Below are 25,138 nucleotides of genomic sequence, written 5' to 3' on the forward strand. Positions count from 1 at the left end.
TTCATGTTCCCCCAACAATCCTTCCTCCAAACACATCCCCTGACCCCCATGCTTCATTTGTCATCTCTTTTATATTATTGCTTTCACTTCTGCTCCTGAACTAAGGACATTGTACACTGCCTTCTTGGTTCTGCCTCATCCTGACCTCTCTTCTGAACGTGATCTAATCCTTCTAAATCCCTTTCTCCTTTTGGTAATCCCTACCTTACCCTATGGACATCCTTGCAGAATCCCATATTTCCTTTGACAACTCTTTCTACTTATTCATTTACTGAAAGTTTAATGCTGCATCAACATCTAAGGTCACTAGCTTTGTATACAAAATATAGCAACAGTTGGGGCCTGTGGTTGAAGCACCCAATGGTCAATGGTCAAAACAAACAAATGTACCAGACAACAAAGGTCAAACAGCATCATGTTATAGTATTGTGGTGAAAAGGGTAAATATGAGTTAAGGATTTAGATAAGTGGACAGAAGGAAGAAGAGAAGAAAAAGAAAAGGAGAAGAAAATGGTTAAAAGCAAAATAAATATGTGAGACATCTAAGGTCATGTAGCACTATAGGAATGTACAGTAAAGGGTAGTGAAACGTAGTTGAGTTAGTAGTTAGTTGCTATGTCAACTATCTAGATTAATATTGAGAAGGTAAGGAGAAGAAAAGACCATGCAAAATTAGTTGAGGCTAGGCCTGAGGTCCAAGGCAGGGGTGATCCCTTATATTGGGCCTCAGTCTCCATCTCCTTTGCCCCCCCCCCCCCCATGAGAACAATGAGTAAGTGAATGGGGGGGGGGGGTTACTTGTTAATACCTACCTTAACCCATTTACTCACCCTCTCTACCCTCACCCCTTTGCCCCTTTCAGTGCTATACTATCCTGAACTGCTACACAAATTTTGACATGTAGCACATTTAATCATTAACTAATACCCCTCTTTACCTTTTTCAGATACGCCTTTCTATGGTGCTAGATGACATTTGACAACTAGCACATTTATTTTGCTTTGTAATCATTAACCATTTCCAAATACACCAAAAATTTGAATTCCTGTTAATTTTCTGATCTTACTTTTTTCTCCACACATTTCCTTTTCCTTTGTACTGGTATTATGTATAACACATTATATGAAGGTACATTTTTTAATGAAAATGAAACTTTAAACAGTTATTTGTATATCTACATATGAATTTACTTTCTAATAATGCTTCAGTTACAAATCAATACTGTGTACACAAAAGAAGTATCTGAAACACCAGTATCTTCTGAAATTACTTTTATTCAGAAATGGTAGTACAATAGAGGACCTCATTGAGGCGTGAGAATAGGACTTGGTTTTTATACTTATATATGCTGTTGTGACAGACCTTGATTTACCCCACCTAGTTCAAGAAGACTTCCTTTGGGGGGGGCTGTTGTTGTTGTAGAGCAATCCAACCTTCACCCTCCCAGTAACAATTTTATGATGTCACTGTGTATATATTATTTACTTTTTTTTATTCTTATTTTTATTATTTATTCCCCTCTTAGTGAGATTATATACCTGGGAAGAATTTATATAAACAATAAAAAAAAGGATTATCTAAAAGTCAAACTTGAACTGGTAATAAGCATCATCAAATACATGTACACGCACATAACCATCCTCACCACCACTTGCATACCCTTTGCCATTCGGGTGAAATGCTATGGAATTGATGGGACCAAAGTGGCCCTTGACACGAGCAAACTCATCCTCAAACACAAGGTGGAAGAAGCGGGCATCGAACTTGCCAATCCTTGAGGATGTGGTTGTCACATCCATGGCCTCCTGACCACCACCCAAGACTACATGGGGATAGGTGTCCAAGAGTGGAGTGATTGCCGCCGAATTGACGGGTCGGTCCGTCTTGTACATCTTGAGACACTCGAGGGTGCCTACATCCCACAGGCGGGCGGTGGTGTCCTTGCTGGCTGTAATGAGCATCAGGCCATCATAGCTGAGCTGCATGTCCTTGATCTGTTTTGTGTGCTCCTGTCCAACTTCAATCTGTGGAATTGATATCAGATGAATGTTTGTTGTACTACTTCAGTGCTAAGAATGGAAGGAAAGAAAAGAGGAGGCTAGAAATAATAAAAAATCATCAAAAGCAGTAGTCTTAACAGAAAAAAAAAAATTATGACCTATCACGCAACTGCAAAATAGCAGTATATCAACCCAACGACACTGGTATAAAAAATTTACTATTGACCAGTAACTTAGGGTTGTCACACACACTGGCAGTTTCCTAACTTCAGTCTTGTTCAAACTGCTATTTAAAGCAAAATTTCAGGAACTCAATCATTTGATGGTGGAATTTAAGTTTTCCTGCACTTTAGGTGCTTATATCAAAGAATGACACCAAATGCCACTGCTACTATCAGAGAATAATAAGCTTGCTCAAATAAGCCAATGGTTTAGGGTATCTCAAAATGGGGTACCCCCCATGCCTTGGATCACCAAAGACATTCACCTTTAAAAGAACTCTTAATATATGAACTAAAAAGTAAAAGCAACTATAATATGCTAATTAAGGTACCTTCTTGCCTGTACGCATGTCCCACTTGATGATGCAGCCATCCTCATGACCAGTGATGACATATTCATCTAGAGGACCCCAAAGGACTGACAAGGCTTTGGCATTATTGGGAGTAACCTGCGTCTTCATGATTGGAGTAGCTGAAAATCAGGAATCAGTAATTAATCGTTTATGGACTCTTACTCATTATTCTTTCTTCCATAGACTTATAATAGTCAAATGACAGTAACTGTAAGCTAAAAGAAAGGTAATAATAACAGCCAACTGCAATTGAAAATGAAAATCCCAAACATGGTCAAAATTATGTACACAACCTCATAACTGTAAATTTTATTTACAGCAATATACAACCCCAACTCTTAACACTGGAATATATTGATTACAAAAAACAAGTAACAGCATATAACAAGTTAAACCCCAAAGTCCAACACCACAATGATAGCTAAAAAAAAAAAATTATATATATATATATATATATATATATATATATATATATATATATATATATATATATAACTGAAGTGTATCACATGAGCTGACAACCATGTTTCTTATCATAATTCAAATGTTCAATCAATCATCAGTCACAAAAAATACAGTACAATTCATGTTACATATAAACTAATTTTTTTAAATAAATAAAAATGATAGCCATCCTAGATATGTTCAATGCATTCTTAGAAGGAGACCCAAGAAACAAGAAAAATCACTTACGATCAACATCCTTTGGCTCTCTGACATCGATGATATTCAGCTCCGAGTTATGCCCCATCATCTTATCTGTGGTGTAGGCGATCATGGTGCCAGAATAGGAGAAGTTAACACCTCGAACAGAGGTCTTCATCTCTAGGTTGCTTAAGGAGGTACCCGTCTCTACGTCCCAGATTCTAGGAAGAAAGGTTTTATTCTGGTGAAATTGGAGAATGGATGAGGAGATAGAACGGACTTTTCTCTGTCACAGTGTATTATGAAAAAAAGTGTAAAGCCTGTAAAGCGTGACTTACCGCATACTCTGATCAGCTGATCCAGTGACGAATAAAGTCGAGTCCCACTTGACATCGATGGACCACACAGCACCAGAGTGTCCATCATAGGTGCCTAGACGTTCTCCATTGATGGAATACCAGCAATTTGGCTTTGGATCTTTAGATGCTGAAAACAGCAAGTCGCCTTCCCGGTTGAACTTAATTTGTGTTATAGAACGCTCATGGCCTTGAAGCATAATAGGCTTCTGCAAAGGGAAAAGAAAAGAAAAGAAAAAATCTTTAGAAATCCCCATTAACTGGAGCAAAGGCAGATGATATCTTTGTAAAGTTCTTTTTACTGTAAAAGATATTGTCAAATGGTAACAGATTTGCAGCTACAAAATGTTAACAGACCTGTTAACAGAGTTCATTAAGGCAATCATTCATGGTAACAGTCTCCACCTGTCGCATAACAGCCTTTTTTATCAAGAGATTTCATGAGATAAAACTGATATATACCTATTTACCCAACATACAAATCTAATATTACTTCTGCAATCTTCATTGGATTCTAAAAGACAATAAACAAATTTACATCAAAATATACTTTAACACCTTCAATATGATTACCTAGATGTCCAATATTTCATATTAGTTGACATACAAAATTCCATAATTATAAACAAAATAAACCAACATTTAAAACTACATTACATTATGCAATCACTAGTCCTCACCAGTCAACATTTACTTAAAACCTTAAAATGTTATTGATCTAATGTACTACCATATCACAATATCATATAATCACCTTTTACCATTCTAAGCAGAAATAAGTAAAAAGGTATTTGATATTGTCTTACCATTTTAGACTAGCAAGAAAGGTTCTCAGTTCCCTTAGTCACACAACTAAACTGGCTTCTATATGAAACAAGAGGCTGACTGACTGCTCCTGGTACATAACCTAACATGATGCAACACCTGAAATAACTTTTTATCTACTTTGTGTGTGTCTGTAACTTTACTTCTATTTGGAGTTGCAGGCTATATTTACATATTGTAAAAACTATATATATATATATATATATATATATATATATATATATATATATATATATATATATATATATATATATATATATATATATATATGTATATGTATATGTATATGTATATGTATATGTATATGTATATGTATATGTATATGTATATGTATATATTCTTTCTTTTAACGGTAGGTTCATGTCTGAGCCGCCGTGGTCACAGCATGACACTTAATTGCAGCTCTCATGCTGTGATGCTCTTGGAGTGAGTACGTGGTAGGGTCCCCAGTTCCTTTCCACGGAGAGTGCCGGTGTTACCTTTTTCGGTAATCATTCTCTCTATTTTATCCGGGCTTGGGACTAGCACTGACTTGGGCTGGCTTGGCCACCCAGTGGCTAGGTAGGCAATCGAGGTGAAGTTCCTTGCCCAAGGGAACAACGCGCCAGCCGGTGAACCCTCGAACTCAGATTGCCGTCGTGGCAGTCTTGAGTCTTATGCTCTAACCATTTGGCCACCGCGACCTTGGCGATCATGGGTTTCCATGATTTTTCTTGGCAATTTAGAGCAGTGGTTTGCCATTGCCTTCCGCCCGGTGTTTTTATCGAGTCACCATCTCTATTTACCCGGCACTGACTTGGGCTGGCTTGGCCACCCAGTGGCTAGGTAGGCAATCGAGGTGAAGTTCCTTGCCCAAGGGACACAACGCGCCGGCCGGTGACTCGAACCCTCGAACTCAGATTACCGTCGTGACAGTCTTGAGTCCGACGCTCTAACCATTCAGCCACCGCGTCCCCATATATATATATATACATATATATATATATATATATATGCATATGCATATGCATATGTATATGCATATGTATATGCATATGTATACACATATGCATATGCATTTGTATATGTATATGCATATGCATATGCATTTGTATATGCATATGTATACACATATGTATATGCATATGTATACACATATGCATATGCATACGCATATACATATGCATATACATATGCATATGCATATGCATATACATACACATACGCATACGCATACGCATACTCATACGCATACGCATACTCATACTCATACTCATACGCATACATACATACATACATACATACACACACATATATTATATATATATATATATATATATATATATATATATATATATATATATATATATATATATATATATATATATATATATATATACAGTATGACCAGATCTACATCTGACCTGACAATCCCACTTTGCATAGTAACAATCTAATCCTAACGTGATAAATGTTTGTATCAGCAACACTGATAACCATTCCTATAACATTTCTCTATCTTCACATGGTCCTACTGTGAATGCCTATTGCAGATCCATCATTACTGACAGAGTTGCATTTGATATATATGTATATATATACTCTCTGGTATTGGAAACCATTTATAGTAACAAAATTGGTGGTCATTAAGAGTGGTATTGTGTCAATTAATTGCCACAGCTATCACAATATCAGCTTATCAACCCCAGTCCACACCCCACCCCGGAAAATCAACATCCTCCACATATGGCAAACCATGGAGTGGGGAAATTCCCTGCAATAAATAATTAGCATATAATACATGTATATTTCCTAGCATAGCAGTTCATTTCCTTTTTATCTACAATTCCCTTGTTGTACTCAATGTGCATTAATTCTGACATACACAAGTTGAAGGGAATGTGAGCAATCCATTGGAATTATATTATGATATTTGGCCACGTTTATTTAAATGATCAGCTGCTTCATTCCTAGTTAACGTGTAACAAGAATTATTGTGATTTCAAGCTGTCAACACCTTTTATAAAAGCCAATAATGAGTTATAGTATGTCAAGCAGCTTCTACATCTTCAGCACTCTGGAAAATCCAGGTAAACCATCACACACACATTCTGTCAAAACAGAGCTAGGACAACTACTTTTTTAGAATCAAATTTCAAGTGAGGTTTACAGATTCCTATATTGCTAGTGTATTTGTGACTGAGATCTAATGCCCTTTACTGGGGCACTGACAGGAACAGAGGCTGTTATGATCATATAACAAATTCACCACTATATTCCCAGTTAATTTCATTCATTCATTCATTTTGAGAGAGAGAGAGAGAGAGAGAGAGAGAGAGAGAGAGAGAGAGAGAGAGAGAGAGAGAGAGAGAGAGAGAGAGAGAGAGAGAGAGAGAGAGAGAGAGAGAGAGAATTATTTATCATTTCTTCCAAGTTCCCAGTTAATTTCATTCATTCATTCCTTTTGTAGGCCCTCATTTCCTATCTCATTTCTTTTTACATATTCATAGTAATTAATCCTTACTTTCATATTATAGAAAGAGTAACTGCAATAAAAAAATTGTGTTCTCCTGCCACTCTAGCAAATTAATTTCATTTAAGACGATGCAATATACATATCCAACAGTGATGGGTTAAGAGTTTTCGGTAAAGTTTCAGTTTCCCACAACCATATGACACAAAGTTGTGCAACACAATATACTTGGGTATATATTCAAAGAAAAATTTAATAAAACTATGATGGAGAACACTAGACTCACTGACATCTGAAATATTCTGCATAGGCAAAGAATAAATTAAGAAAATAAGTTGCAACTAATACTGGCCAGAGAGCAAGTCCAAAGTAATCGGGTGGGGCTCAGAGGCAGATCTTCTGATTGGGAAATACAGCGATTTGGTGGGTGACTGGGGACAAAGCCCCCAGGTTAGGAAGGTTTTTGGGCCATATGGGGATGTTTGTGGATTTCCCAGGAGTGGCTTGAGTATCCATACTTAGTCTCAAAAGGGTGTGGTCACTTTGTAAACCATTACCATTACTTTTATTTGCATCTTTTGTGATAGAAAACAACAATGCACATTACAGTGTGAAAAACAGAAACAAAGGTTATTCTTTACAAAAACACATTCACCAGAGATTTTGTCCCTCCACATCGCTTTGAGCTTCAAAGGGAGGGTTGATGAGGGGCTCTGCCCTCAAATACTCCCATGGGAAATATTGACTTCACCTCGGCATGCAAGGTAAGATACAACTGAAACTCAGGAGCACCAACTGGCTGTGAGCAGCACTTTCTGCGACATCTTTCCTTTATTTGTGGTGGTACCATTTGTGTGTGTTGATTATTTCATGTACCAACTTTAACTTTTTTTTTTTTCTCTCTACAAGAATATCATCATTAATTGGCCCTCCCTTAGTGTGTCCATACTTCAAAGATTAATCAAAAAGAGGGTTGGTTAATGTTACCCAGAGCAACGCACCGCAGTGGCCTCCTATTTACCACAAAATTTCAAAAACAGCATATCACTGCTAAAGCAATAAGTCCACAACAACCTCACACAGCCCAAGTTCTTAATGTAGACTTTGGTATGAAGTGCTAATAAAGGGGGGAGTGCAGGGGCTTGCCCACCCGTCTGGGAAATAAAAAGAAAGTAGGAAAAGTAAATTTTTGGAATTTTGGGTTTGCATGATAGCCTGGTTTTCACCCATACATATGAACATATAAAACTAGGGCAAACTGATGATGATATTCTTATAAAGGACAAAAAATTAGAGTACTTGGTATAAAAAATAATCTACATACATGAACAGTGATAATAGAAAAAGGCACCACTCAGAGCCTAAGTCCACTCAGAGCTCCTGAGCTTCAGTCCTATCTTGTCGTGCATGCCAAGGTTAACCCTTTCCTGACAGGTGGTATTCATAGTGGCCCGGGCACCACTGCCGGGGTCTTATATCGTCGCCCTATCATGCGCGACCGTTCATGCCAAATACCAGAATCCCTTGCCGTTTCTTTGTAATACTACGAGCATATGTTGTATTTTCAGTTATCATTATTTTCTAAAGTCTCTACTTGCCATATTTCCTGATAAATCAAGACTGAAGGATATTTTGTTGTTATATAGACTCCATAGTTGATTATTATTCGCTCTATAGTCTGAATAAAATAAGCAGTGTGTGGCATCATGGAGTTGAAATCATAGTTTTTTTTTTATTTTTTTTTGTATAGTAAAAATGAGAAAGTGTTGAAAACGACTTAATCACACTTTCAGTGGCGGAAAAATAATATTTTGCCATGATTGTAACAAAAAAAAAAAAAACTCATGGCATGTCCATACATACACCATGGCATGTACGTACATGCCCCCAGCAGATAGTCCAGCCATGCCATGGCATGTGCGCACATGTCGGCAAAGGGTTAAAAAAAATGTTTACTAGGGGGGGCCACAGGAGAGGAAGAGCCTCCCGTCAGGCAATGCCAGATAGGCACAACAGTCATGGCAATATAGATTACCAAATAGTTTGTGGTGAGGAATTGGGAACTTAGTCCCCTAGCGAGTCAATCTGTACTGTAAAGAATTACCAATTCTATGATTTCGGCTTTATTTGGCTGCCACACACTCACTGGAGTCCGCTAATAATAAATTAATTGGTCTAAAAATACATCTTCCATATCATACTGGCATTTATAAATATGTGAACATCGAAGAGCAGGCACAGGAACTTCCACAAAAAAACTTTTGAACTTCCAAAGGGCTCGTCAAATAACAGCAGATGGCGGTCACAGCATTACCGACTACCTCACTATGGCGCTTTGGGTATCACTAACCTAAACCGCTTGAGGAAACAAAAAAAACACGACCATCTACATTGGACTATAAATTCGCCGGGACAGAACTTTCTTTGACAAAACCAAAACATGTGGTTCTTTCGCCACCACCTCGGAGCTGATATCCTCCCCTCAACGTCATGAAATCCACCACCAAGCACTATTCCCTAGCTTCTTACGACACGCAAGACACAAATCCGCTCGTCCTTTAGCCGTTTTCATACCATTTTGGGGAGGGTGAAGGAGGGACTGAACCCCGCTCGCGACGCTACAACAACACGAGAGAGCCGCCACTGACATCTGTCGGCGGATCCTCGAACTAGTCCACTTTTGCCATGTCCGTGGTAAAGTGAAACCATGTATTTTGGTGTTGCTGTTCTGTGTTTTGGATGTTTTGAATTTTTTTATTTATCCTCATATTATCTTTATATTTTTCTTTCTTATTTATGATGTACTTGGTGCTGCTTAACGTTCGGTTACGAGGATCTTTTCAGGTTTATTTCCCGTTGGTAATACACATCAAGGATAACGACCTAAACCTATATGGACCTTTTAGAAAGAAACCTATCTGACACAAACATATTTATAAAATTGCTCATCCAAAAATAATAAGACGCAATGAAATTGACGTTCACACACATTCACAGACATCAACCACGACTTCCCCAACTAAAAGAACTGCCGCCGTATCCCCTGCCTCCGTAGACTTGTCCAGACGAAGCGAGAAACACGTGTGTAAAGGGGACACTCCATTTATTTACGGTTAGTTTTTGGACTAATTCTTCGTCCTACAACATTTTTCTGTATTTGTTGAGGTTAGAGGGACTAGAATTCGCTGTGTTGTACATATTAGTTGGTCGTGATAGAGCGTTTGTTTTCATATGGCGGAGAAATATGTAGGAAAGCAGAGCTAAGTATGTCGTCTGGCGAAGTGTGATTTATTGCAATTCACGTAAATCGCTGAACAGTATTGAAAATCGCAAGGAAAATGGCAAGCAGAATTATAGGTGTGCTGTTTCAGGTACAAGGGGAAAAAATAACCAATTATGCAGTGTCATAGTGATGGAAGTTGTTCAAAGCAGGAATAATTATTTAATTTAGTTTTTATAGAATAAAAGCTTATATTGACCCATATAACTAGGGAAGGCCTGAGATATGCCAAGGATTCTGTGAAGTTGGTTTTGTTGCGTTTCAACCAATGTACTATAGACCATATTTGATTTGGTATTTCACCCTCCACAGATTAGGTCCCAAAACCAGGGTATCATGTGAACCCCAAGTCAAAACCTAACCATGCCTACCTTCTGTTTACTCCCTAGACATGGAGGCAATCCCTCCCCCCCCCCCTTTGTATACCTCCCTTTATTAGCACTTGGTGCCAACTCACAGAAAACGCGTTATTAAAGGCGTTGTGGACTTGGTCTCTGAGTCTCATATGCTGCTCTTACTTTCATCATTTCGTGGTAAATATGAAGCCGGTGCAGCTGTGCCTCTGTCGTTTATTAATCTATTTTTATGCTTTATAAGATGGCAATGTCCATTTCCCGTTATCTCTGTGCATTGCTCTCGGTAACATTAACCTTTGATTTTATCAATAGAGAGATCTGAAGGCCATTACAATAATTGTTGCAATTATTAAACATCAGAAAACCTACAATTTGTGCAGAAACTCAAGCCTGATTACACAACAAGGGATATGTCAACTAGCTATTTCCAACAGAAATGATTATGAGAATCATTAGATTCACAGCAAAAACATTTTATAAAGCATATCAAGTCCAAAGGGAATACTGATTGAAAATGCAACTTTTGGACGCATTATGTCAAGTGTTTACATGCCGAGACACTTTGGACACCAATTATGGAGAGCTGGATCTGGAGTTCCAATAACTTGCACCTGTCTGCCAATACCGTTGAGGTGTCTCACACCACAGCCAATCATTACCGACTCCATGGGCACTCTGGTGGTGGCTGACCTCCATGAAAAAGGTGTCCTAAGTATCTCTGAATATGAGAGAAGGTTCTATAAGAGCCAGCAAGATGTTAACTGATGATTAGTGTCCTGACAGTGTCATATCAACCTGGAGTATTTGCGATATATTGTTGTTTGTTAATTATTTCCAAGCCACAGTCCTATTGAGCAGTCTAATCTGGGAAACTTTACCAAAGGCTTTATAAAAAATATATATATATATAAAGAAAATAAGTAAATAAAAATCAAGAAATATAGTAAACAGGTAAGAGCAGGAAATATAGATTTAAAAAATACTGTTGTCTTACATAATGTAATATTGTAATGGTTGTTTGATCATTTTATATAATATGTTTCTGGAGGATGATGACCTAATAGAATACTTGCCATAACTAAAAAGGCAAAACTTGATTTATGAGATAATATCGGCAGTAATTCAAAACACGATTGTTGAAGATTGCATTTGAGCTAATGAAAGGACTGAGTGAAATTTGTCTTCATAATCTGTTAAGTATATTCATCTGTCTTCATAATCTGTTAAGTATATTCAACTAACATTATGATTAAAACTAAAATATTATGTAAGTTTTTGTTCTGTGCTTTTATGAATATTAAGAATATGTGTTTCATAGATAAGATATACAAGAAAAACCTTAATGAATTTGAATGTCTAAAAAACAGTAGATAAAGGCTTACACTATATGAAGAAGTTTTCTTTGAATGTTGTCACACGTTAATAATTTCTGCTTTAAAAAAAAATTGTGAGTATATTAAAAGCTTCACATGGTTTGTCTCTTTCTTTCTCATTCTCTTTCTCTCTTTTAAGAGGCCTGCTGAAATAGAAATAAGAACATAGTAGATTTATTTCAATGTGTGTGTGTGTGTGTGTGTGTGTGTGTGTGTGTGTGTGTGTGTGTGTGTGTGTGTGTGTGTGTGTGTGTGTGTGTCACTCTCTCTCTCTCTGTCTCCTCTCTCTCTCTCTGTCTCCTCTCTCTCTCTCTCTCTCTCTCTCTCTCTCTCTCTCTCTCTCTCTCTCTCTCTCTCTCTTCTCTCTCTCTCTCTCTCTCTCTCTCTCTCTCTCTCTCTCTCTCTGTCTCCTCTCTCTCTCTCTCTCTCTCTCCCTCTCCCTCTTCTCCTCTCTCTCTTCTCCTCTCTCTCTCTCTCTCTTCTCCCTCTCTCTCTCTCTCTCTTCCCTCCTCTCTCTTCTCTCTCTTCTCTCTCTCTCTCTCTGTCTCTCTCTCTCTCTCTCTCTCTCTCTCTCTCTCTCTTCTCTCTCTCTCTCCTCTCTCTCTCCTCTCTCTCTCTCTCTCCTCTCTCTCTCTCTCTCTTCTCCTTCCTCTCTCTCTCTCTCTCTCTCTCTCCTCTCCCTCCCCTCCTCCTCCCTTCCTCCTCCTCTCCCTCTCTCCTCTTCTCTCTCTCTCTCTCTCCCCCTTCCTCCCTCCCTCCCTCCATCCCTCCCCCCCTCCACCACCCACCCACTCCCTCCCTCCCTCCACCACCCACTCACCCACTCACTCACTCACCACTTCTAAGTCATATTTGTCTCCCTTGACTTACAGATACCTTCTACCTATCAATAATGGCTAGAAGTTCCAAAGGCAAAGCTGCCAAGAGAGTCAAGAAGGGCAGAATTCCACGTTATGCACCAAAGCTTGAAAAACAGTTACTATCAATTGTCAAAAAAGCTGAGGAGAACAATGCACTCCCAAAAGTCGTCGGAAGAATTCCAAAAGGTTGGTAGCTTTTTTAATGGTGTGAATGTATGCATATTCTTGTACACATGCATGCCCTGGTTAAGTAGAAGTCTTTTACACTTTTGTATTATTCCTTCCAACTGAAATTTATTATAAACTTTAATTTTCTGATGTGCATTTTCCAAGACAAATCTCATCATTCTTCCATAATATTTCAGTTGAACTCCTTGAGCCAAAGGAGGAGAAGGATGCAGACAAGGTTGAAACCATGGACACAAACCAGTCAGAGGGTGAAATTAAGGTTAAGGAGGAAGTAATGAGTGACAATGGAAGCATCATGGGCATCGACAAGGCACAGAAGGCCGGCTTCAGGAAGCTTTTCACAGTCAGGCAGATGAGAAAGAGGAAAATAAACAAAAACAAAGCTAAGAGGCTGAAGGTGGTGAACAATGCCACAAAATGTTTGGTGTATGTGAGCAAGAAGAAGAAAAGGTGAAGTGCATCTTCATTCTGGGTTTACACTTTCATACATCTGTTGCTCACAATTTCATGAAACTAGGCGTTTGTCATAAATAATCATATTCTTAGAATAAAATCATTAAATGTATCTCTTGTACTTGTATGGTTTACCTTCAAAACTAGAATTATAGTTATACTATACATTGATATTAATAAAAGTAAATAATTTTTAATGTCATACATCACAAATGCAAACCCATGAGGAAGGCAAGAGAGCAAAACAAAATAAATCTTTCCATCAAGGTGTGTAAAAAAAAAAAAAAGTGAATTTAGTAATATCCAAAACCTAATTTGCACATTTGGTTCCCTCTTCATTTCATGTTTCAATGTTAGTCTCAAGTTTTAGCTGCATTACAAGAATACTCAATTGCAAGTATTTATGTTGATTTAAATACATATAAGAAGATAAGGAAGAACAAGTATCTCGTGCATTCATTTGCCAGATAAAGGGAAAAAGAAGTATATTCTCAAGATTTATAACATTTAATGTGTCAAAAATTGCTGATATAAAACCAGTTGTAAACAGGTTGATTTAAGTTCATTCTTGCTATTTCCTGCTCATCAAAATAAAAGTGAGTGGTATGTGATCATATATGTACTTATTTAAATGGTAATGAGAATTTAACCTTTTGAAAATCATCTGTCCTCTTGGATGTCACAAAATTTACATGGATGATACCTGAAGGATAATTAAATTCAATAGGTTCTGTAAAGTTCTTTCTTATGGCCCCAACCTCTTCAGCTATAGAACTGGTCCATTTAAATCCTTATGGTACAGACATATTTATAGGGTCTTGGTTTCAAGGTATAAGAAATACCATGACATACATAACTAATGCAAGATGTCAAAGTAGAACAGTGATTCACCCTGTTACCATGTTCATGTGGTTTTTTGATACACATGGTAATTATCACAGTTGTAATTCTTGATAATCAACCAGAGCCTCATGCACAGTAGTTCTTCCACTACTGATTGCCAGAACTTTGTTATGACAGATCACCTTTGTGTCTGTATAGTTGCAGTTTGGACACGGCCCTTACTCATTAAAAATGGGAACTGATACACTTGTCCATTTCTCGGAGTTATTCTCCCCCCCCCCCAATCCCTTGCTCGTTGTTGTCGTGGGGGAAGGGGGGGGGGTGCAGGAGATGGAGACAGAGGCCCAATTAGGGGATCTCCCCTACCTTGGACCTCAGCCCTCGCCTCAACTTATTTTGCATGGTCTTTTCTTCTCCTTTCCTTTTTCTTCTCGTTTCATCCCCTTTTACTGTTCACTTAATTTAATCCTTAACTCACTTTTACCCTTCTCACTTTTTTTAACCAGTAACTATGCTGGAAATCCACAAACATCACCTTATGAACAAAAAAAAAGATTCCTTACTAAGCCCCACCCTATTGCTTTATCTTGTATACACTGCTAATGACCTTAGATGTTATAAATAAATACTAATTTTGATTTTGTTATACAGTCTGGTAAAAAAAAATCCTGAACATCTCTATGCCTCAATAGATGTGTCATCTGGACCAAGTCACCTCTCCAGTCTCCATCCTCTTCATATGAGTCCTCATTTGCTAATCCATCGAACTTCGTTACTTTACATCATCTAATCATCTCTCTCGTTTCACCATTCATCAGCTTCTCAAAGCACTCCAAATTCCTTCTTAATCCACTTCTCACTTGTCAACATTATCATCTCCGTCTTTCATCAACCTAATCCTGTTGAACATCCTTCCCCTGTGTGGCCAATCAGTACAATTTTTTTGCCTAACATTTTCACTTCTCGCCAGAGGGGCATTACTGATAGGATCAAAATGCACTGCTGAAGGCAGGAGGGACATCATTGGAGTGCACATAATCCATCCGTCACACACGCAGATGCATGCATACACACACATGCCGAGAGAGAGAGAGAGAGGGAGGGAGGGAGAGGGATAGAGAGACGAAACAACAAAAGGAGAGTGACACTCAGAACACTGCCTTTGAGAATTTTCACATCCTAGGACGGACATGCCTCTCGTCCACAAATTAATTTGCTTCCTACCATTCCTTCCCCGTATCTTTGCTTCGAAGTTTAATCATCATTATCAATGGTGCTGATGTAGATGGAGGCGCACAGTCGTTTTCACCCTTCGTTTCCAGTCACGCGAGTCCACGGCCCATCAACCTGCCCAAGACACAGCTTCCTAAGTCGTCCCACGGGCCTCCACTACCCAAAACTTATTTGTAATTAAATCATGATGAAATATTAACATTGGGCATCTATACAATCATTTTGTTTGAAAATTTTCCAATGCGATTACTGAAATACTGTAACATGTAAAAGTTTAGCAAATTAATTATGAACTTATACGAACTGGTAAAATACTTAAACAATAGGTTACCCGTACCAACTTCCAGAGACATTCCTCTTCTCCCAACATCCTCTACTTCATCAACTGCCCCATCCTCCATTATTACTACTCTACAACCTTGTTATCCACCTCTCCGCACTCCCTCTCTCAACATTACTGCTTCCACACGTCCCCGTCCTTCTACTACTACCACCTCTATAAACATCTCAAATGCTTTATTTAGCCCAGCCAAATGGGACCGATTTTTCGTGACCCCCCCCCCCCCACAGCTCCTTATTGTGACAACACTCGTCTTCCAGTAATGTCTCCGGTAACAAGTAGGCAAAGTTTCCTTCCGCAGCCGCCCCGATCTCTCCCGTCTCGTCACTGTTACATCTGAAACCCAAGCTAAAGCATTATCAACACTGACAGACTTCACTGGCAAATCCATTCCTGCAGAACCTTATTCCACCGTCAATACTTGTACCAGAACTGTTTTCAACTCTCCAACAAACTGCCCTGCCTACAACAAAAATTTGGTCAGATTGTGGAGTAAACTTATTCGCTTGCCTCATGTACTATGATACAGTATCAGTACAATGCTACATCATTCTCCCTCGTAAGTCCCCCACCAATATTGCCAAGATTACTTTCCGTACACATGACCTCCCTTTAATGTTCATTGGCGGAGAATCCCTCCCTGTTCGACCATATCAATCTCCCCTAGTCAGTGTCTAAATTGTTGGCGTTTAGTCCATCATGCCAAACACTGCCGTTCCACAACCCGATGCCCTATATGTGCCCAACCTGGTCATAATCGATTAAACTGTTCTGCACAGTCATTCACATGTGCCAAATGTGGCGGCTCCCATAATGCATTTTATTGGGGCTGCCCTACCAACAATTTTGAGTCTGAAGTGGCAACTCTCAGATTCAGAGTTGGCCTCAGTCTACGTAAAGCCAGACAGGAAGCATGTCGACTAGATTTCTCTCTCACTCCCTACTCCAACAGTCGTTCTACCCCTCCCCTTTCCTCCCAAATTGTTTCTACATCTCCTCCGGCATCTCTTCATCATCCCACTTCTACCCTCTCCATCTCCCAGTCAAATTCTTTTGCCATTCTAAATTCAGACACCCCAATCTCCTCCACTATTCCAGACACTTCAATCACTACTTCCCCGGTACCTAACCCTCTTCCTTCTCACCCAACTCATCGTACAAGACAAGCTAAACGCTCAATCCCATTTTATACCCCCATCCTCTCCATCAACTTCTCCTTCCATCCCTCAGACATCTGTCCTCCCCCCCCTCCATCAGAAAAACTTTGCTTCTCAGACTTCCCCAACCGAAACTCTCGAAGACATTCAAAACTATTTAATCATGACCCCAAGATAACATGCCTACAGCTAAACAATCATCCACTCTCTCTACTCCCATTTCTTCTAAACTCAGAGGAACTGCCGACATCCATCATTCTCCTACTCATGTTCCCCCTACACTCCTTCCTCCCATTCCCTCCCAGCACATCCCATTTCCCCTACCTCAGCCGCATCACCCCCTCCTAACCCACCATACCTCTCGCTCCCCCTAGATGTGACCCTTAGTCATAGTAACCCCTTCCCTAGATTCTCTCCCTCCTGACATTCTCACTGAATGTCTGATCTAATTGCCCTTATACCCTTTCTCCTTTGCTAATCCCTACCTTACCCTTCGGACATCTTTGCAAAATCCCACACATCTTCCTTTGTCAACTTTGATCAAATGGCCCTTTCCCTACCTTCCTGAACTGCTATATGACTTCTGAAGTATAGCACATATAATCATCAACGAACCCCCCTTTACCCTTTTCTCTATTACACCCCTTTTATAGTGCTATATGACCTTTGATATCTTGCACATGTATTTGGCTTTGTAACCATTAACCATTCTTGCTGGCCACTCCTCGCAAAACACCCTGCTGCCAGTGTTGTGGATGTACTTTAATGAAAAAGACTACTAGTATATGCAATTTTTAATGTATTACTCATTAAAGCAACTTCAGGCAGACAGACAGTTAAATAGAGAGAGATAAAGGGGGGGGCTGTAATTTATAAATCTGTATATTATATTTGGGTAAGGCATGAAGAAATGAATACGAACATGGGATCTTATTCTTCTTTATTAATGAATTATATGGAGTAACTTTTGTGAATAGATTGGAACAAGGGTTGAGTAGCTAGCTAGAGGATGAAGGGAAATGGAGGCGAGACATGTGCTGTTTTCCATTTTAATTCAAGCCTTAATTACGTATACGATATTGAAGATCTAGAAAATCTCACATGGGTTAGCGCAAGTAGACGAGGTTTTGACAAGGATAAGTTTTTTTTCAAGCCAATTATTGCGCGCGCGTGCGTGCGTGTGTGTGTGTGTACATGCGTATGTGCGTGTGTGTGTGTACGTGCGTATGTGCGTGCGTACGCGTGTGTTCTTGTTAACACATGAAGTTGCGGATGTCACATGTCACCTGTTTCAGTATAACAAATATAAACAAAGTCGAGCTGCGGTACATAAACAAGTGTAAGTTTGTGGTTTAATATCATGTTTCTGAGGATTAACTAGAGTTTGAAATTTTTTTAGAACGTTGAATTAGAGGCAAAAAGTACGATTTCCAGAAATACATAAGCTACAGAATTTCTGAAAGGAAATCCTAATTTGAAAGCCACTGCAATGTATCGGAAACACTTATCCTTAAGTTCATAATGATCATTTCGTCATGTTCCTTCAGTTTCTTGTTAATTTGGGTTAATTTCTTTCCATTTATGTTACATTTGACAGTGATCCAGAGTGGCATTTTGTAGGGATAGCCATGAACTTATCAAATATTTACAAAGCACTCCGATGCCTTTCAATAGGGTCCGCGCCTTTGGGACTCTGGCAAAGGGCAGGTAATGGTTGCACAATGATAAGAAAAAGCTTGTAAACCAATTGAGCTTCTATGTCAGCAGACTAGGAATGACACAATTAATATAAAAAATAAAAGTGCTCGATAGCAAAGAAAGAAACAAGAGTGCAAAGCAAATGTTTTTTTTTCCCACAAATTCTAGATTATTATTATTATTCTTTTATAGGGTTTTAGACTTTTGAAGTCTATATTCCCTGGATCTTGTTTCTTGGAATCTTCTCTCTGTTGTTTGAAGGTTTTGATCTCTGTTTTTATATGATATTTATTATTCTTGTTCTTTGTAGGTAGATTTTTCATGTGTCTTAGTATGTAGTACTTCTTTGCAGGAGGTTGATTTTCCCCTGTTATAAGTAGAGGAATATTTGGTTAGTTATTGATTTTTTTTGAATGCCTATAATATTTAGTTCTCTCAGAATGAAATCTTGGCCCTTGCAATGTTAAGGTTTCAATAGTTTCTCTGAAATTGGCACTATCTGCAATTTGGGATCGGTTTACTAATTTAGTCTGTGAAGGTGTTTTTCAGTCTTGTATGTTTAGTTAGTATTCTTGTGAGACATACATCTAATTTTCTGTTTTCTGATCTGGACCATGGTTGTGGGAAATTCTAGATTACATGGGTACTATATTCAAATGAGGTAAATATCATCATCATTGTTATTAATTTTTATATTATCATTTTTATTATTTTTATTATTACAGTTCTTATCATTTTTACTATTATTATTATTTTCATTTTTATTATAATAGTCATTATTATTTTTTATTATATATAACTGTTATTGTCATTTTTGTTATACTTAAATTTATAATTTTTAATATTATTATTATTATCATTTTTATTATAATTGTTATTATGATTTACAGTATTATTGTTATTACATTATTATTGTTGGTAGTAGTAGTAGTAGGGCATACAATATCATTATTATTATTAATATTAGTAGTATATCATCAACATTATCATCATCATCAATTATCATCAATCATCTCATCATCATCATCATCAGTCATCACATCATCGTCAATCATCATCGTCATCAATCATCATCATCGTCATCAATCATCATCAATCACCACCACCACCACCACCACCTACCAAGCACCATCACCTTTAGTCTTTCCATATTTTATGATAATATTAAAAAAAAAAAAAAAAAAAAAAAAAAAATATTTATTTATTTATTTTTTATGCCAGGCCCTTTCAGTATCGAAACCCTGGCAAGGCATGAAGACAAATCGAAACCACAGGTGTTCCACGGGTTGTTAATGCGATGCATAGTATCGGCATACAAGCTGATCTGGAAGGGATTCGAGGCCCTGGCCCTTATTTATTCATCTGCGTTATCAAGAATAAAGATGCAGGTACACAGTGTTATCTTCCTTGCACAGTGGATGCTGTCACCTCGATGCATGATGTTGATGAGGAATCTTGCAGTGCTAGAAGTAAGTTGAGTGTGTCTGTAGCTATAGTATTTTCTTGTGATTTGTGTGTAATCAAGGATGAGAATTGATAACACAGATATGAAAAGAGTTATCGTGACTTATTAAGGATGTTAGATTTGTAAATAGATGGAAAAGCAGTGTGCTTGCATATTTGCTAATTATTACTGACCCATACATTTATGTTCTCTTATACAAACTCACTCACTCACTCACTCACTCACTCACTCACTCACTCACTCACTCACTCACTCACTCACTCACTCACTCACTCACTCACTCACTCACCACACACACACACACACACACACACACACACACACACACACACACACACACACACACACACACACACACACACACACACACTATTCCTCTCTCTCTCTCTCTCTCTCTCTCTCTCTCTCTCTCTCTCTCTCTCTCTCTCTCTCTCTCTCTCTCTCTCTCTCTCTCTCTCTCTCTCTCTCTCTCCTGTCTTTTCCTCTTTTTCCCAGTCACATTGCCTCTTTGCCTCTCCCCCTTTCTCTAATATGTACACCTACTCAAGTTTCAGAGTCAGAATTCAGTGCAAAGGAGGCAGCATGCCAGCACCTGCCCAGGAAGAGGGGACGTCCCAGAAAGCAGGGGAAAACTCACACTGGATAACAGTATGGGGAATGACAACACCAGTGAAGACTTAATAGGTAGCTCTACAATGTTATATCATTGTGTGTGCCTACATGTGGATGTGTTTGTAGAGAATTGTTAGCCCAGTCGTTGCCAAGAATTAGCATGGGCTTTTACTTCTCTACTGTATAGAGTTGTTTCTACTTTAATTCTGCTTTTTTTTTATTGATAGTTGGTACTTTCATTGGCAAGTTTCATTTTGGAGTTCCCTGTATATTTCCACAGGTTATTAATATAGATTTTTAAAAATCAGATGTACTTATATGTATGTATTCTTATTTATATATGTATGCTTACATATGTATAGGTATGCATATATGTTTATATACAGATATGCATGTATGTACATATGTATGTTTAATGTGTGTGTGCGTGTGTGTAATGAAATTTTAGATCATATATATTTAGTATGTTATGGTATGAATGATGTTTCTATTTCTGACACTATTATTGCCTTATTTTTTAGTGTAAATACATTACTACTTACATGTTTTTGATAAACTTCTTAATTTTAATATGCATTTTATTTTTGAATAATGATCTAAAAGGATGTTAAATTTTTATCAGATTTTATTTTGGAATATGGCAGCAGTACATCTTAAAAAAAGTAATGATAATAGTTTTAATTTTAAAAACAAGTGATTATTCCATATGCTTACACTTGTAAGGTATGTTTGCAGTTATTTATTTCATTATTTACTTATTGAACTGGTCTGTTTTCAGGGAAGCTCGGAGCTCTCTCTTCAGCACGAAGTAGAAGAGAAAGAAAAGTGCCTGTAAAGTTTGACCCAAGTGACATCACTGAAACAAGAGTTACCAGTCGTCCTGTGAGTCACTCAAATGCTGCTCTAGGATCTGATGAAAAAGTGGAGGAAGATGAAACTATCCCTCTACCCAGTGAAGACTGGAAGCTGGAGGATGCAGAAGAGGAGGAAAGAGGTATAAGTGATAACCATGAAAAGAGAAGTTCATCAGTGGACATTAGTCCTCCACGTCAGCACAGCACGGAGAGAAGTACTGTAGATCAGGCTGCAGCAGATGATAGGTTGATGGTTATAGATGATGATGAAAGTGAAGAAGAAACAATGGGATTTACAGCCAGTGAAATAGGCAGGAAGTCAAGAGGGGATGGCTGTAGAGGGAGCAGAGGAAGGCTTAAAAAAAGAAAGGGTCCATACAGATGTGATCACTGCAAACTGAATTTTAAGTTGTATTCCATTTTTACCAAACACATGCAGAGTCATAAGTCCTCTTTAGGCAGCCATTCCTTTCCATGTAAATTATGTGGGAAACTGTTGTCATCAAATGTAAATCTTAAACGTCACATGATGATTCACAGTGGGAAGCCTTTCACATGCGAGGAATGCGGGAAAAGTTATACTGGACGTTATCTTCTCAGAGAACACTTAATTGTAGAACATGGTAGAACAATGCCAGAATCACAAACAATATCAGAGTATCAATGTGAAGCTTGTATGAGGTACATGTCTAGTAAGATAACATTAGAATACCACCAGGCAGTACCACAGTCTTGTCCACATTGCGAGACAACTTGGCCTTGCAAAAGGAGTGTACGCGATCATATCTTGAAAATACATGATGAAGCAAAGGTTACAAAAGAAGGCTGTTTGATGTGTGAACTGTGCAATAAGACATTTATGTATAGAAATCGTTACCTAAACCACATAGCACAACACAGCTCTGAAAAGAAATATGAGTGTCAAAAGTGTAACAAGTGCTTTTCCACTTACCATGCTCTTTATTGCCATAATAAACAAGTCCATGAAAAGCACAATTATCGTCATCCATGTTCAATGTGTGATAAGGTGTTTATATGTAAGGCAAAGCTGGTAGAGCACATAAGAACTCACACCGGGGAAAAGCCATTTGTGTGTAGTGAATGTAATGTTTCTTTTGCGGCCAAAGCAACCTACAAGACACACATGAAGTTGATTCATGGCAGCAAGACCCTTAGTCAGAAATTAGGCAAAAAGACTCCCAAAACAAACATACAATACATTTACAGCTGCCCACTTTGTCATATAAATATAAAATCAGACCAGCTGGAAACCCATTTTTCAAATGTCCATATGGCTACTGTGCAGTTCTCTAACAGTCTGCCTCCTGATCTTCCAGACCAAATTATTACAGGTTCCGACAAAACAAAGGGTATTGTTCTTCTCCAAGATGAGCCACATTCTCCTGCAGTGGAAGGGAGCAAAGAAATTATTCTCTCAGAAGGCAGCTCGGAAATCATTGTGCTGGAAGGAACATCACAGATTCCAGCTAAGGATGAATGCTCAAGAGTTGAGGTTACAATTTAGGAGAATGTAACTTAGATGCAAATTAACATTGTTTCATTTCAGTTGCAATGTCTGTGATATTTTAAATGGGAAATAAATTTTTATATTTGTTGTCTTAACTTGTTTAACCTCGCTAGAATTGCTCTCTTTACCCAGTAATAATTTAGCATTTATTATAAAAAAAATTGTGCCATGTTATTAAGAAAACATTTCACATTAAAATTCACATGTTTGTGTAATACTTAGTGCAATTAAAAGTGATAATTGTCTATTTAAGAATATATTTATTTAATTGAAGCGTTGGTATCTAGATCATAGGTGAATATGAAACAAAGCCAGCATCAGAAGAAAGGTAAATATGAACAAAGTTAATCACTAATATTTAAGTCATTAACCCTAGAATACTTTGAAATTTAGATGGAATGGGCATATTTAAGCAAACAAGGAACATCATAAAATCTCTAATATAAACCCATTTGTGCAAAGGATTCTACCCAGTCCCTTGCTGTTGTTGCCGTGGGGGGCCCGGGAGGCGGAGACTGAGGCCCAATGTAGGGATCGCCCCTGCCTTGGACCTTAGCCCTCGCCTCAGCTAAATTTGCACGGTTTTTTCCTCTCCTTCTTTCCTCGACTTTTTCTTCATCCCCTTCTATCCATCTTCTATTTAATTCGTTAACTCGTATTTACCTTTTTTTCCCATTGAGCATTCTGGAAGGCATTTTTTTTTTTTTTTTACCATTGAGCATTCTGGAAGACATTGCCTTACTGAAAAAAAAACATGCTTAGTCCCTAAGCCCTACCCTATCGCTATGTTTTATATACGCCGCTAATGAACTTGCATGTTGACCCGGCAGAAAATGTTCAATAAATAAATAGCAGGTAATGGAATAAAAACGAATATTTGCTTCATTCACTTCCGTTTCTTCGATTTCAACCTCTAATCATCCCGCCTCAGTCTTTGTTGTCGTGGGGGCTTAGGAGACGGAGACTGAGGCCCAATGTTGGGGGTCACCCCTGCCTTGGACCTCAGCCCTCGCCCCAATTAATTTTGCATGGTCTTTTCTTCTCCCCTTTCCTTTTCCTTCTCTTCTTTATCCCCTTCTTCTAGCTACTTACACTAATCGTTAACTCATTTTTTTACCTTTTTCACAGCAATACCTTTGATGTCAAGCACATTTATTTTTCTTAACCATTTTACCACTGTGTGGATGTCAGAAGGGTAGTTCCTTCTTCCGGATTTCACTACCAGCATTAACTACTACTATTTTATCAAATGTTCACGTGTTTCAGGTCCACAATAGTCTACTTTAGTACATCTTTCGCTCTGGATGTTTATTTTTGAATTTCACACCATATATTTCAACAAATGTAAAATCCCTTCTTATTTTGCACGCTGTCTAAAACTCCGTATGAGACGGAGAGCTTCTCAGTTTGCACGTCTCAAATACTAGCCGATAGTACTCAAGAGTTGTCCCAGCAAACAATAAATAACCTCATGACATACTTTTAATGATCACATCTTTGTTTCATCCCTCCCGTTAATTTTCTTTAAACTCCTCCATTCTCCATTTCTTGACGTCGCTCTTTCATTCCACCCCGCATTTCACCATTTTGCTCCGACCTCTGTTAACTCTCGTACACCTGAACTTAGACAGCCAAGTGATAAGAAACAAGAGGCATATCCCACAGATGAAGACCTATAAAACTGATTACTGACAACTCGGTGGAACTATAAACCAAGTTAAATGATGGTACTACTAACTCTTGTTTTTTATTACTTTACCTCCAACTTTCCACTTCCGCCTGAATCCAACGTCATTACAACAGAATTGTATGCGATCCTCTTCGCAATAGAACGCATGTCTTCCCTCCCTTCCTCATCCTTCACAATTTCCACCGACTCCAAAAACTCATTATCTAATAACATCAATTTCTTCCTGGCTACCAGCCACAGCTTTCGATTTTCTTCCTCTAAATCCTTTTCCATCCTTTTTTCTCGTTCACGGATTGGTTCCCAACCTCCACGTTTCCTATATGATGCTCCCATCCAATTCCTACATTCAGGCAAG

At 38.3% G+C, this 25,138-nt stretch overlaps 2 protein-coding genes and 1 pseudogene across 3 annotated transcripts; 2 read left to right on the plus strand and 1 right to left on the minus strand.

Annotated features, from left to right (window-relative positions):
* Positions 1 to 1,256: 1,256 nt before the first annotated feature.
* On the minus strand, positions 1,257 to 9,576 carry LOC119581039 (eukaryotic translation initiation factor 3 subunit I-like). 2 transcript variants are annotated; one of them, XM_037929332.1, is made up of 5 exons: positions 9,427 to 9,576; positions 3,558 to 3,784; positions 3,268 to 3,440; positions 2,554 to 2,693; positions 1,257 to 2,024 (listed from the first exon to the last, which is right to left on the minus strand). In XM_037929332.1, exons 1-5 carry the CDS (start codon positions 9,559 to 9,561, stop codon positions 1,578 to 1,580), a joined length of 1,122 nt encoding a protein of 373 aa, XP_037785260.1. In that variant the 5' UTR covers positions 9,562 to 9,576; the 3' UTR covers positions 1,257 to 1,577. The 2 variants fall into 2 exon arrangements, with proteins under 2 accessions (XP_037785260.1, XP_037785261.1); XM_037929333.1 differs by lacking the exon at positions 9,427 to 9,576 and adding an exon at positions 4,382 to 4,399.
* Positions 9,577 to 9,814: 238 nt separating this feature from the next.
* Positions 9,815 to 13,475, plus strand: LOC119581040. The gene is made up of 3 exons (XM_037929335.1): positions 9,815 to 9,964; positions 12,734 to 12,907; positions 13,087 to 13,475. The coding sequence occupies exons 2-3, from the start codon at positions 12,754 to 12,756 to the stop codon at positions 13,362 to 13,364; spliced, it is 432 nt and encodes a 143-aa protein (XP_037785263.1). The 5' UTR covers positions 9,815 to 9,964; positions 12,734 to 12,753; the 3' UTR covers positions 13,365 to 13,475.
* Positions 13,476 to 18,150: 4,675 nt separating this feature from the next.
* Positions 18,151 to 23,180, plus strand: LOC119581041 (annotated as a pseudogene).
* The last annotated feature ends 1,958 nt before the right edge of the window (positions 23,181 to 25,138 follow it).

The sequence above is a fragment of the Penaeus monodon genome, chromosome 14 (genome assembly GCF_015228065.2).
Source record: "Penaeus monodon isolate SGIC_2016 chromosome 14, NSTDA_Pmon_1, whole genome shotgun sequence".
Lineage (NCBI taxonomy): Eukaryota > Metazoa > Arthropoda > Malacostraca > Decapoda > Penaeidae > Penaeus > Penaeus monodon.